Below are 12,151 nucleotides of genomic sequence, written 5' to 3' on the forward strand. Positions count from 1 at the left end.
GCTAGAAAATCCTGTCCCTTACCACAGTTAAAAGCAAAATTACTATATAGCTGTAAAATATTCCAGCTTGTATATGTGCTGACCTTACTAAATCCATTTCTTATAATTGAGCATTTGGCAGGATTCCAAATTTTTACTTTTATAAATAATGCCATGCCATGATGAACATCCTCTCACATAAAGCTCAGCTGAAATTTCTGGCTATTTCTTTAGGACAGATTCCTAGAAGTAGAATTACTGGGTCAGAGGGATGGACTTATTACAACTAAATTGCTTTCTAGAAAGATAACACAAATTTGCCTGCTCTGAATTAAAAAAAAAAAGAAAAAAAAAAACTTTGTCAACTTGATAGGCAAAAAGGTTCTGACTTGTTTTATGTGTTCCATTGATTATTGGTGAGGTTTTGGATTTTTCAATTTGCGTTTCTTCTTTTGTAAGCTGTCCATACTCTTTATGTATTTTTCAGTAGACTGTTTTCTAAATTTATAAAGGCCTTGGATATTAATACATTGATGATATTACCCCTCTGTCAAACTTATGGTAAATATTTTCCTGAATTTGTTATTTGCTTTTAAATTTTATTTGTGGCTTATTTTTTTTTTTTATGAAGTTTTAAATCTTTTTTGGAGTTTGGTATGTTTTAGGATTGAGTTTGGCTGCAAGCAACTGAAAAGCCAACTAATAGTTACACAGGGCGAGTGATGTGTCTTGAGCCACAGGAAGTCTTGGGGTAGGCCAGGCAGGGCTGACACAATGGAGGCAAAATGCCCCCAGAGACCCAGAGCTTTCCTCTTTCCGCTTTGCCACACTTCGCTTGTTGCCTCATGGTTGCAAGATAGCTGCTCCAGCTCCAGACACTGTCCTTGTCCCAGGCAGGAAGAAGCAGGAAGGCTTGAGGGCCAAGGCTTTCCTTCAAGTTTGGACTCTATTCCAAAAGGGAAACCCTCCTGGGGCTGACATCTTACTGGCAAGAACTGGGTCACGTGGCCACAATAACTGCAAGGAAGCCTGGGATGTCAAGTAATTTGCTTGAGGAAGGCGGAGGAGAGGGCATTTATGAAAGGCTTTTCCCCAGCCGATTCCCTAGGGTCTACCGAGTTATGTTGTTGGAAGATGACTATCCAGTGCTCTCAAGCTTTAATGTGCATGTAATCATCTGCAAATCTTGTTAAAATGCAGATTATGATTCAGTAGGTCTGGAGTGGGGGCTTAAGATTCTGCATTTCTAACAAGCTCCCAGGTGGTGCTCTATTAGTTAGCAGTTGTTATGTAACAAACCAATCCTCCCCAAACCCCGAGGCTTAAAACAACTACTGTCTTATTTGCGGATTCTTCAGGTCTTGGCTGGGGTTGCTCAGAGGGCTGCATGCGCCCGGCAGACTCACTGAGACCCGGTGGCCTAGAAGAGCCTCGTTCACACGTGTGGTGGTTGAGACTGTCAGCTGGGTCTCTCTTTCCAGGCGGCCACCCGTCCTCCAGCAGCCCAGCCCCACATGGTAGCCTCAGGGTTCCGAGAAGGTGAGAGAAGTCCTAGGGAAGCCTCTTGGGGCCTAGGCTCAGAAGCCCCACAGTATAGTGTCATTCTGCCACAATCCATCCGTCAAAGCTGCTCCACCCCAGATTCACGGGGCAAGGAAGTGGCCCCCACCTCCAGATGGAGGAGCACCAAAGCACCTTGCAGAGACTCGTGCATAGAGGAACGGAAGTTGTTGCAGCTATCCTTGCCAATCATCCGCCTCAGATATGAATGCTGCTGGTGCCCGGGCCCGGTTCGAGTGGCAAAGATGCAGAACAGTGGTTCTCTCCATCTTGGCTGCTATAGGAATTCTGCAGGAGCTTTCAAAAATACTAATGCCTGCTGAAGGTCAAGATACAGTTGGTCTGGCCATTAGTCTTCTTAAAAGTGCCCAGCTGACTCTAAAGTGCAGCCTAGGTTGACAGCCACTGCTTTAGAAGTCTCTAAAATAATTCCCAAGTCTCCAGTCGAGTGTCTGGGTGGATGGTAGTGAGTACAAGACAAGCTGGTTGGGGTGGGAAGAGCATGGACAGAGTGAGTAAGGGAAATGTTGAGGGGTTTCCAGGTGAAAAGATCAGCAGGTAACTCCAAGAAGAGGTTTGCATTGGACACGAAGATTTGGGAGTTGTGAAAGAACCAATTAAAGCTTTGGCAAACCCTGGGGACACATGTAGTGGGCCTCAGCTGGGTGAAGCCTTGATAGCCAGTGAGTGCCTAGGAGGCAGGGATGGGGCTCGGGGCTGCTAAGAAAGATGGCAGATGCCTGCAGGACAGAATAGTTGTGGCCACAGCGAGCCAGTCACTCAGCCAGCATCTGTGAGTGCCATTCATGTGCCTGGCACAACTTAATGACCATGGAGCTGCCTCACAGACCCGCTGTGAGGACAAGCAGGAAGTGAGTGACACCGTGAATGTGCTGGAAGAGGAGGCATCTCGGAAGCAGGGACCGCCTAGGACACACTTCCAGGAACGCAGGGGCCGCTTGTGGGGAAAATTGATCTCTCAACCACTTGTGCCTGCCCTATGGGGTTGGGGAAGGGAAGGAAGCTAACGCTTAACCTGTTAGGGACCAGGCACTATGCTAGCTTGCGATGTGTTTCCAGCAAGCGCAGCCAAGAGGAAAGGTCGTGTGGAGCAGTGGTTAAGAGCTTGGCCTCTGGCGCTACAGAGCCTGGGTTCAAGTCTCAGTTCTGCTACTTTTGGTGTGATTTGGAGCACATTTCTTAACTTCTCTGAGCCTCAGTTTCTCTTCTCCACATCATTCCTGTGAGGGCTCAACACATTAATCCACATTCAGCACCTGGGGCGGGGTAAGCTGAAATGAATGTTAACTTTTTCTTTTGGTGATTCTTACATTCCCTCCTGAAAGCGGGTATCCTGGTTTACAGATGAGCAAACTAAGCTGGAGGCGGGTCAATGACCTGCTCAAGGGCCACGGAGTGCAGGCAGGATGCAAACCATAGGCCATCCGGGGGTGCACGCCCCTCCCAGCTCCCCCCACCCCCCACCCCCTGTGCCTCCACTACCAAGGCCATCCCAGCCAACACTCGGCTTCCCTTCCAGGCTGCGTCAATGACCGGAACAACCAGCTGAGGCAGCTATTCCGCTCCCTTCAGAGCCAGAAGAAAGCCTCCAGTTAGTCCCGGCAGCAGGGACAGCGACCCGACCAGGAGGTGCCCCCCCCAGTCCCCTCCCGACCCGTTCCCAGCACAGCGGCGCCTCAGAGCACTTGCCTCCCTCCCTCTGGCCTGGCAGCAGCTTTGCGGGCTGGGTGGGCCGCTGCCTGCTCGCTGTCTGCTGCCGCTTGTCTGGGTCCCCTGGACGCCCCCACCCCACCCCAGGCACCTCTGTACCCGGAGACAGCCAATCCCTGGGACTGTGTTTTAACCTTGCGGGACTGGCTTGGCGATCAGGCCCAGCGAGGACAGCTGCGGCAAGCCCTGCTACCCCAGAGAGACCGCGTCTAATAAAGGAACACAGGCCCTACTTGGAGTCACTGCGCCCTGGGCCCCGGCTCGGGGGATGCTGATGATGGCTGAAGCCAAGTCCTCCCCGATTTGACCCTTTGATGTCTCAAAGGTTGAAATGATCCTTCAGGAGGAGGGGTTCAGGGGCTAGGGAACTGGTCTTAAGGTGTACTTGCAAAGCAAACAGTTATTAGATTGTTTATTGGGCTCTGGGAAAGGGCTGAGCCTTAAATACATCTTTGTCTCCTTTCAACATCCTGACCTGGTGTGTCAGGGAGCTCATGGAGCTCCCCTGACCATCTGAAAACCAGTGGGCCAGAGCATCCCCATTTCTCAGATGGACAAGGTAAGGATCGGGAAGGCAGAGCTGCTTAGTGAGGGTCTCTGCAAAGGTGCACTCATCTGGGTCAGCTGGGTAATGGAAGTGCCTCTCTTCGTCTTCCTGGGAGCTGAGCTTCCAGAAAGCCTTGGCCTGGCAGGCAAGGAGATGGCGTAGGGAGTTAGGTGAAAGTTCTGCATTCTCTCCATATTCCCCATTCTTAAGCCTCCTCTTCGTTTGAGAGACATTGCCACAGGGCAGGCTGGGGGTGAACCGCTCCACGGGGGACCTACTATGGGACCCAGGCAGTTCCCATTGCAACTCTCCCTGCTGCGGGACAGCTCTGGCTGCAAATAGCAGAGTTTTGGAAGGAAAAATACTGGCAAACCCCAGAAGTGAACCAGCCAGCCTTGGGAAGGCCAGAAGCCAGGCCACTCCGGGCCTCCTGCCTCCAGAGCGTGGGGACTTCCTTGCACCCTTGTGATGGAGGTAAGACCACACAGCCCCAGACACAGGCTCCTCATTTCCAGGACAGCCAATCTGATTGGCTCTTTGGCCTAAGCCACCACCCCGCTAGACAGGCAGGGGCAACGTTCCCATACGAGTCGTGAGCCAGGCCCACGTCCCAGGCACTACAGCAGCCATGTGTCCTTATCTTTGAACCTTGTGCTCCAACCCTGCAGCTTCTGTCTTGGGAGGGAGCCATGCAGTGTTTGCACACAAATGACTGGATTAGACGCTATCTGTCCATTGCTTTTCTCACCCACTACACCTTGGAACTTGTTCCCAGTCAGCGCTTCGAGAGCTTCCTTCTTGATGACAGGTGTACTGTATTCCACTGTCTGGAGCTATCGGTTCCTTTAACTAGTCTACTACGGACAGACACCTAGCTTCTGATTCCACCTCCCCATTTCAGGGCCATCATGGGGAAAACGCATGCTATTTTCTACTTAAAAAACTCAAGAGGATGCAAAATCATAGGTATGGGTCAAATGTGCCTTATGTAAAGTATTCTGTTTGGCCAACACCCAAGTCTTTAAAAACTTCTGCATTAGCAATATTTAAAAGACAGAAGATTCAACTTAAAAATCCAAATTTCTAGCTCCTCTTGGAAAAAAAACAACACAAAATGTTAAGATCTGGCCATACCAGCCTATGTTCCCATATCATTATGGTCTGGAGCCAAGTGGAGCGAGGGGGCCAGGTGAGGCCACCATCATTGTTACTGCCTGTCGAGTCCTGCTATCATTTCCCAGCAGGAGCCCCTGTCCCTTTGCAGGTGGTGTCCTCAAGGCAGTGTGCCCTCAATTAAGGCCGAGATGAGGTAAAGAACAGAAGCTACTGTTCATTCATTTAGGAAACGTTTATTAAGCCCTCAAAGAACATGAAACACACAGTGCTGTCCTCACAGCACATTCACCCCCGGATCTGAGACCGCTGAGGGCGGGCGGGCGGGAACTCTGAGCAGTCTGGCCCGGGCCCTGCCTTCAGAGGTGGCGGAGGGCCACGTGAAGAGGCAGCTCCCTCCCCCATCCGTGGTACAGGACTCTGTAAGGCCTTCCTGACTAAATAGCAGGTGCATGAGTCTGAGACGCAGCATCCACACTGGGCTCCATCCCAGGGACAAGCAGGAAAAAAGGGCCAAAGTGGAGGCCATGGTGGGGAATGGCGTGTGCCCCACAGAAGGCTGAGGTGAACTACGAAGCACCAAGATTCTGCCCTTCATTCAGAAACCACCTGTGAGCCGCCCGCTTTATTCCAATTCCACTACATGCTGCTTGAGAATGCCCCTCTTCCTGAAAGGAATGCAGGAATGATGCTCCCCGCGGCTGCCAGGGGCCCATCTGAACAGCAGGCCCTTGTTAAAAGTGCCTGCTGTGGTCATTCTCACACCCTCACAGGCACGGCCCCCACCCCCCACTGGTGGCTGCCGGGGCCTATCAATGGGTCTTGTGTCCATCCAGCTCCAGTGGTCGGACCCAGCAGACACTGGCAGGCTGAGGGCTCCCTCCTGCCGTCACAGAGCAGCAATCCCCACAGACAGAGGCTTCTCATGCTCAGATTCCTGACGCCTATCTCCTAATAGGGTAGATCATGTCCTTGCAGGTTATAAAGCTGGAGAGTCCTGGGTCCTCCATGACCGCTGGGGGGGGGGGGGGGAGGAGGAGAAGCTGTCTTTGGTACCCCATCTTGGTTCTTGAGTTTCATCCTTTTAAGATGATCTTGAGAGCTTTAAGTTCATCCTGGTTGAGGGGGTTCAGGTTAAAACCCTTCAACTCTGGTTTGCCTAGGGGGAGAAAACAATCCATCAGCAAGTTGGGCCTCCTGTTGTCCAACCTCCTGCTGGCCCTGGAGTCAGGCCCAGGAAAGGGGCTTATGCTGCATTCATGCTGCCAAACACTTGGCCTTAAGGTCTAACAGGGAAGGGCCTCAAATTCTGCAATGCACTGGACGAGGCACCTGAATCACCAAGGACCTGCAGAGTCACGACTCTGCTGCCCAGAAACCTACCGATTTCTGCCAGACCTGTGACCAATCTGGAGTGGTTAGGTTTACCCAGAAGTTCAGCTCTGAGCTTGACCATCTGACTAAGGCCTTCTGCGTCCCCTCAGTCAGAGCTGTCCTGGTTCCTATACCACGCCCTAGGATATCATGTGAGATACCCCAGGCTGTTCCTCTTATGGCAGGAAAAAGACTCCTGACAGGAATAAGACCCCGCAACCCTCCTTGCCCATTCCATCTCTGGGCGGCTATGACCGCTGCCCCTGCCCACAGCCTCTACACGGCCCACATGCTGCCCAGGCCCTCGCCTGCCCACCTGGGAGGGGCTTCCCAACCGTGCTCTGCAAAGTCCATGCTGACATTGACAGTTCTCTCCCCTCCTGGTTTCCAGTTCCCTCCAGGCCCATACCTTGGGCCTCAAAGAGGCGGTTGACCTTCACTTTAAGTCGTTTCCGGAGTTTCTCTATTTCTTTATCCAGGTGATCCTGATCTGAAAAATGAGGTGGGCGGAGGATGGGGTTATACTAGACACAGTGACCCGAAGGCAGCTGGGGACGTCAGCTTCTGCCTAGCCTCCTTGAAAGCAAGGGCTCCTGGCATTCAGGAAGAAGGGGACTTCAGAGACCAACTGAGGAAGGAACTAAAGAGCTAGAGAAGGGAGGTGATCTGCCCAAGATGGCTGAGTGAGCCCAGGACAGGACTGAGCACCCTGTCCACTGACCTATTTTCATTATTCAAAGTACCTCGGGCTGCTCAGTGGTGGTGGTGGTGGGTAATATCTGGACTTTAGGTCCCCCTCCCACAATGAAATTACAGAAAATTGAAACATCAGACCAGAATGAAGAACCTAGACCCAGCCCATCCAAGATGGCTGGAAAATGTGTGGCTAAGGAATCTTACAAACCCAAGTCCATCAAGGTGAGCGGTTTTTAAACAACATGACGGTGGTAATATGTGACCTAAACAATCAATGGGCAAGCCTGATGCTCAAGCTTAACCTAATTCACCATGAACAGAAAAGATTATCTTGCCAAGATGGATCGCACGTGAACACAAACTGCACTATGAGGAAGTAGAGGCTACAAAGCTTGGTGACACAACTGCCTAATGTCACCCGACTCCACCTGCTCACGATGACATGCTGGCTAGTCTGTTTTCCCCACAGATTTTCATTCTTTCTGATAGGGAGAAGCCCCAAGCAGCCGAGCCCTCTCGCCTGGGCAACGGTTTTAGTACTCATGGTAAATGACCGACCCTGGTCTCTTATGAGCTTATTTAGCTCACATCGACCCCTGAGAACCAGTGATGATAATGTCCCAGAACCCTTCTGCGTATGGTGACAAGACCACATTTGTGGGCCAAGACAGCTGACGACCAGATCCTGAACCCAGGCAAGTGACCCCCTCTGAAAGCTCAGCCTGAGTGGCCTGCAGCCCATCACTCACATGCAATAACAACTCTTAATTTTAGAACCATAACATTAGTGTGCATTTTTCAACAGGAAGCTGGAAACTTCTCTAAGCTGATATAGTCTCCTTTGCTAAAATTTTATTTCAACAGGGATAGGGAGATTCTGCCTTCAGGGACAGAGGCGACCTTGCTGGTTCTCTTGGCACACACATTTTCAAGGGTGGGGAAAGAGGAAACATGCATAATTTTTCCTTTTTCCAGCCAAGGACCCATCTGCACCTTGACTTTTTGCCTTTATGATGCTTCTCCAAAGAGCCTCCAGGATCGTGGTTATGAAGATTTGAGTAACATGTCGAGTGCCTAGGCCTTGGCAGACCCTAGAGGCTCGCTCTCCCCAAACCTCCACTGGCTCTATGGCAGGTGATGTGAAAGATAAAAGCGCACTCTGCCAGGCTCCCTTGCAGCTATGGGGGGGGCAGCAGCACGTGACTTAGTTCTGGCCTATGAGATGTCAGCAGTCTCTGAGGAGGACAGCATTATTTGGAAATAGAAGGCAAGGCCATGTATGGAGAAAGCTGGCCCTCTGCCGTTCCTGCAGCCTGGCCTGTGGACATAAGGCCTGCAATGATGACACAGCCGCTCCAAGAATACGTGAAGGTGACTTGCTGAGCGTCCGTGCCAGTCCTTGACTCCCCACCTCTGGACAACTGACGAAAAAAACAGAACCAGATTTCCTAAGCCTCCATTTGTTGGGTTTTCTGTATTTGTGGCCCAGCTTGTTCCTCACTGATAAACAAGCACTGATAAGTACGCACACACTTTTATCCCCACTTCACAAATGTGCTCTGGAGATGCATCCCCTCCTTCAGAGATGAGGAAATAACTCAGAGTGGCAGAGCAAGGATTAAAACCCACACCTGTCTGAGCCCTATAACAGAGCTGCCACTCATCAAATGGCCCACAGTCTGACTCTCAGCTCTGGGTTAAGACCGAGGCTGGCAGGGGGAGACGTGTCCCTGACCCATCCCCAGAAGGTCTTACCTTTCTCAATCATTTCCTTCGTTTGAGGGTGAGGCATCTTGATAAACATGCTCCCGAAGCAAACCATCACATCTTCTGAAATGGCAAATGGTCACTCTTTCAACAAATATTTTTGAGCACTTACTCTCTGCCAGGCATTGTTTTAGATGCTGAAAACACAGCAGAACAAGACAAAGTTTCTGCCCTCATTGGGCTTATGATATAGTGGAGGAGAAGGAATAAATAAGCAAAGATACGATCCGTGAGGCCCTGATAAGGCTAAGTACTCTGGAGAAAAATAAAGCAGAGTAAGAGGGATGGGGGATGCCAGAGAAGGGGAGGACCTTGTTACTTTACCAGATGGTCTGACAAGGCCTCACTGATTATGTAACATTTGCGCAGAGATCTGAAGAAAGCGAGGCATGAGCCCTGCAGCCATCTGAGGAAAGAGTGAGCCAGGCAAGGGAATCAGGAACAGCAAAGATCAGTAATTTGCTTGGGGTGTTAGAACAGCAAGCAGACCAGTGTCAGACCTGTAACATTTTCTCCCTCATCTCCACAGGCTGTGTCACACATGTGTAGTTTTCTGTCTCTATTAGGGACAAGCTGAAAGCCTTAGAAGGAAAACAACACACCTCCAGGGCTGCAGTGACAAAACCTTGACTTACCAGAGAGGCTGAGATCCTTCTGCAGGGCCCGTAGGCCCTCCCGGTTCTGATTTCTTTTGGTGTCCAGGTCCACAATCTGCAAAGCACAGGGGCAGGAGGGAACTCAGCTCCCTCTTGCCTCAAACCATCACCTCCCAACAGACCAGGGGCTATTAAAACCCAATAGAGACAAGGCATCATTCCTGGGTTTCTTCCAATGTCACGCCTAAAACACACTCGTGTAAATGTATTTCTTCCCCTATTCAGTTTCCAGGTCTTTAAAGACAATGCTCTGTGCAGGTGTTCTCCCCACAGAGAAGGTGCTGGGGAAATGTTTGCTGATTAAACGGGTAATTCGTTATTATTCACTGGAGTGCTAATGCTCAAGCTTCAGGGCATTTCAGAATCACCAGGGGAGTAGAAACTTCTCCCTGGACAAGCTCCTCCAGCTCATTCTGACCTAGTATCACAAGAAGCCCAATGATACTAGACAGCAACAGCAGGGGTGGGGGGCACTGAGATGGTACTAACACCACAGAAGCTGCTAAGGAAGTAAGGAGGCAGAACAGTTTCTTGAGAGTGCTGACTCTGGAGCCTCCGCAACACCAAGGTTTGAATCCTGCTGGCCACTGCGAGCTGTGGAATTTCACCTTCTGAGAAATGGAGGTATGAACAGCACCTACCTCACACGTTACTGAGCCAGGAACTAAACGAGCTAGCATAGTACTTGACACACAGTAAGTGCCTGAGACATTTTAATCACTACTTTATTATCATCCCGCATACCCTGATGCAGTGTTTAATGGGCACTTATCCAAGTCTTCCACTTTTCAGTAAATACCCTGCCAATCATCCACTTATTCTAACTGGAGATGAGGAGTCATGAATCATTCTTCACTCCTACTCCCTCACCTCCCATATGTAAGCATCATCAAGGCCTACTAAACCCAACTCCAAAATATACCTCTGACCCATTCACTCGTCTCCATCACCACCACCCTGGCCCCAACCCATCCCTTGCAGGAACCTTGGCAGTGGCCGCTCACGGGCCCCTTGCCCCCCTACATTCTGTGCTCCACACAGCAGCCAGAAGAATCCTTTTAAAGCCTAAATCCAATTACATCATTCTCCCTCTCCCCATTAACTCCCTCCAAACACTTAGCACTTAAATTAGCACAAGACCCAGACTTCCTATGCAGGTGTACAAAGCGTCCCCACCTGCCCAATCTCAAGATTACTCAGGCCTCTTTTCCTCTTCTCCCGAGAGCCTTGGCGAAGACAGTGCACCCACGGTCAGTGGCACGGGGCCTGAGGAGGAACTGCCTTTTGAAAAAGGTGTGCAGGTAAACCACCCAAAGAGGTAATGGCTCGGGTCCGGAGGGCACGGCGAGGGGCGGAGGAAGGATGGAGACAGGGAATCCTTGGCACGGAGCAGGCGCGCACTTAACACGTGCTAATAAATGCGTGAAGCGCGGCGCCGGGCCAGGTGTCTGGCCCACCTTGCCTCACCGCTGCCCCACGTCTATGGTCACGGCCGTGAGCCCACCAGCCCACTGGGAACCTGCGCTGGAGCCGGATTCCGGGCCCTGCGCGCGGCCCTACGGCGCTCGCCGCCAGGCCCCAACCGCCGAACCCCGGCCCCAGCGCCGCGGACGGGCCTCCTACCTGCCGCTTGTCCGCCAGCACCTCCTCGGCGAGTTCTTCCACCTCCACCAAGTACCGCAGCACCCGCTCCGCCTCAGGTGATAGCATGGTACCCAGCAGCTCCGACTCAACCCAGATCGGCAGCGACTCAGCTTAAGATCCGCTTCGGCCGCGCACAAGCACGGGCAGAACTTCCGGCGCGCACGCGCAATTAAAAGAACAGTGGCGCGCAGGCTCCAACCCTCGAGCGTCCACAGGACGCGGGAGGCGGGGCCTAGCTTTGGGGGCGGGACTGGAGCGCCCCCTGCAGGCTCAGAGAGCATAGTCCACAGAGCTGCCTCTTAACCCCTCCTGCCTCCCTTCCGGTTTCTTGAGCACGTGCTAGGTGCCAGGCAGTTTTAGGTGCTGAGGGTGCAGCAGTGAACAAAACACAGTCCCTGTCCTCATGCAACTTCATCCTAGTGGGAAACACCGACAGTTCATGACAAACAAGTGGTTACATACTATGGCGAGCAGTGATAAGTGTTTTGGAGTAATACAAATCATTCTTCCCCTGTTTAAGGAACACCAAGAAGGCCCATGTGTCAGTGTGACTTATATTTAACCTCTGACACCTTCAGTTTCCAATTTATAAAATGGGAGTGAATAAAAATCCCCCTCATTGTCTCTCTGCAGGATCAGAAGGAGGCAGGAATCATTTTTAAAATTCAGCTTTCACCAGTATTCGTTGAGCCCCTTTCTTGGGCCCAATGTCCAGAGTAGTTGACCTAGACCCAAGGAAGGGGCTGGAAAACCATGTGCAGTGAGCGATGAAGTGCCAGCTCAGAAAAGAAGTTCTGTAAGTGCTAGAAAGCAAATTGGCGTGGGTCATGGGATTTGGAAGGACCTCCAAGAAGAGGCATGCAGGAGGAATGTGGTTGCCCTTCAGAACAAGAAGGTTCCCTATAGGTCTTCATGCCCAAACCCTTCATTGTACAGCTGAAAAAGCTGAGGCCCAGAGAGTGGTGAGGATCTTACAAAATCAACAGCAGACCTGAGACTAGAATTCTGACTTCCTGCCTCCCTGATTCCAGCTTTTTATTCTCCATTAGATCCCTTGTAACCAAGCCCTTTTACAACCCTTGCC

General features: G+C 51.2%; 2 protein-coding genes across 2 annotated transcripts in view; one reads left to right on the forward strand and one right to left on the reverse strand.

The window, feature by feature from the left end:
• Positions 1-3,471, forward strand: part of TTLL9 (tubulin tyrosine ligase like 9) — a 38,101-nt gene extending 34,630 nt beyond the window's left edge. The window contains exon 15 of the mRNA XM_032419595.1: positions 3,080-3,471. Within this exon, the coding sequence (XP_032275486.1) occupies positions 3,080-3,156 (77 nt within the window). The 3' untranslated portion in view covers positions 3,157-3,471. The remainder of the gene's footprint in view (positions 1-3,079) is intronic.
• Positions 3,472-5,150: 1,679 nt separating this feature from the next.
• PDRG1 (p53 and DNA damage regulated 1) lies at positions 5,151-11,228 on the reverse strand. Its single transcript, XM_032420006.1, has 5 exons — positions 11,047-11,228; positions 9,403-9,478; positions 8,756-8,830; positions 6,714-6,794; positions 5,151-6,089 (listed from the first exon to the last, which is right to left on the reverse strand). Exons 1-5 carry the CDS (start codon positions 11,131-11,133, stop codon positions 6,007-6,009), a joined length of 402 nt encoding a protein of 133 aa, XP_032275897.1. The 5' UTR covers positions 11,134-11,228; the 3' UTR covers positions 5,151-6,006.
• Positions 11,229-12,151: the final 923 nt, after the last annotated feature.

This window comes from Phoca vitulina, unplaced genomic scaffold (genome assembly GCF_004348235.1).
Source record: "Phoca vitulina isolate PV1807 unplaced genomic scaffold, GSC_HSeal_1.0 scaffold22, whole genome shotgun sequence".
Lineage (NCBI taxonomy): Eukaryota > Metazoa > Chordata > Mammalia > Carnivora > Phocidae > Phoca > Phoca vitulina.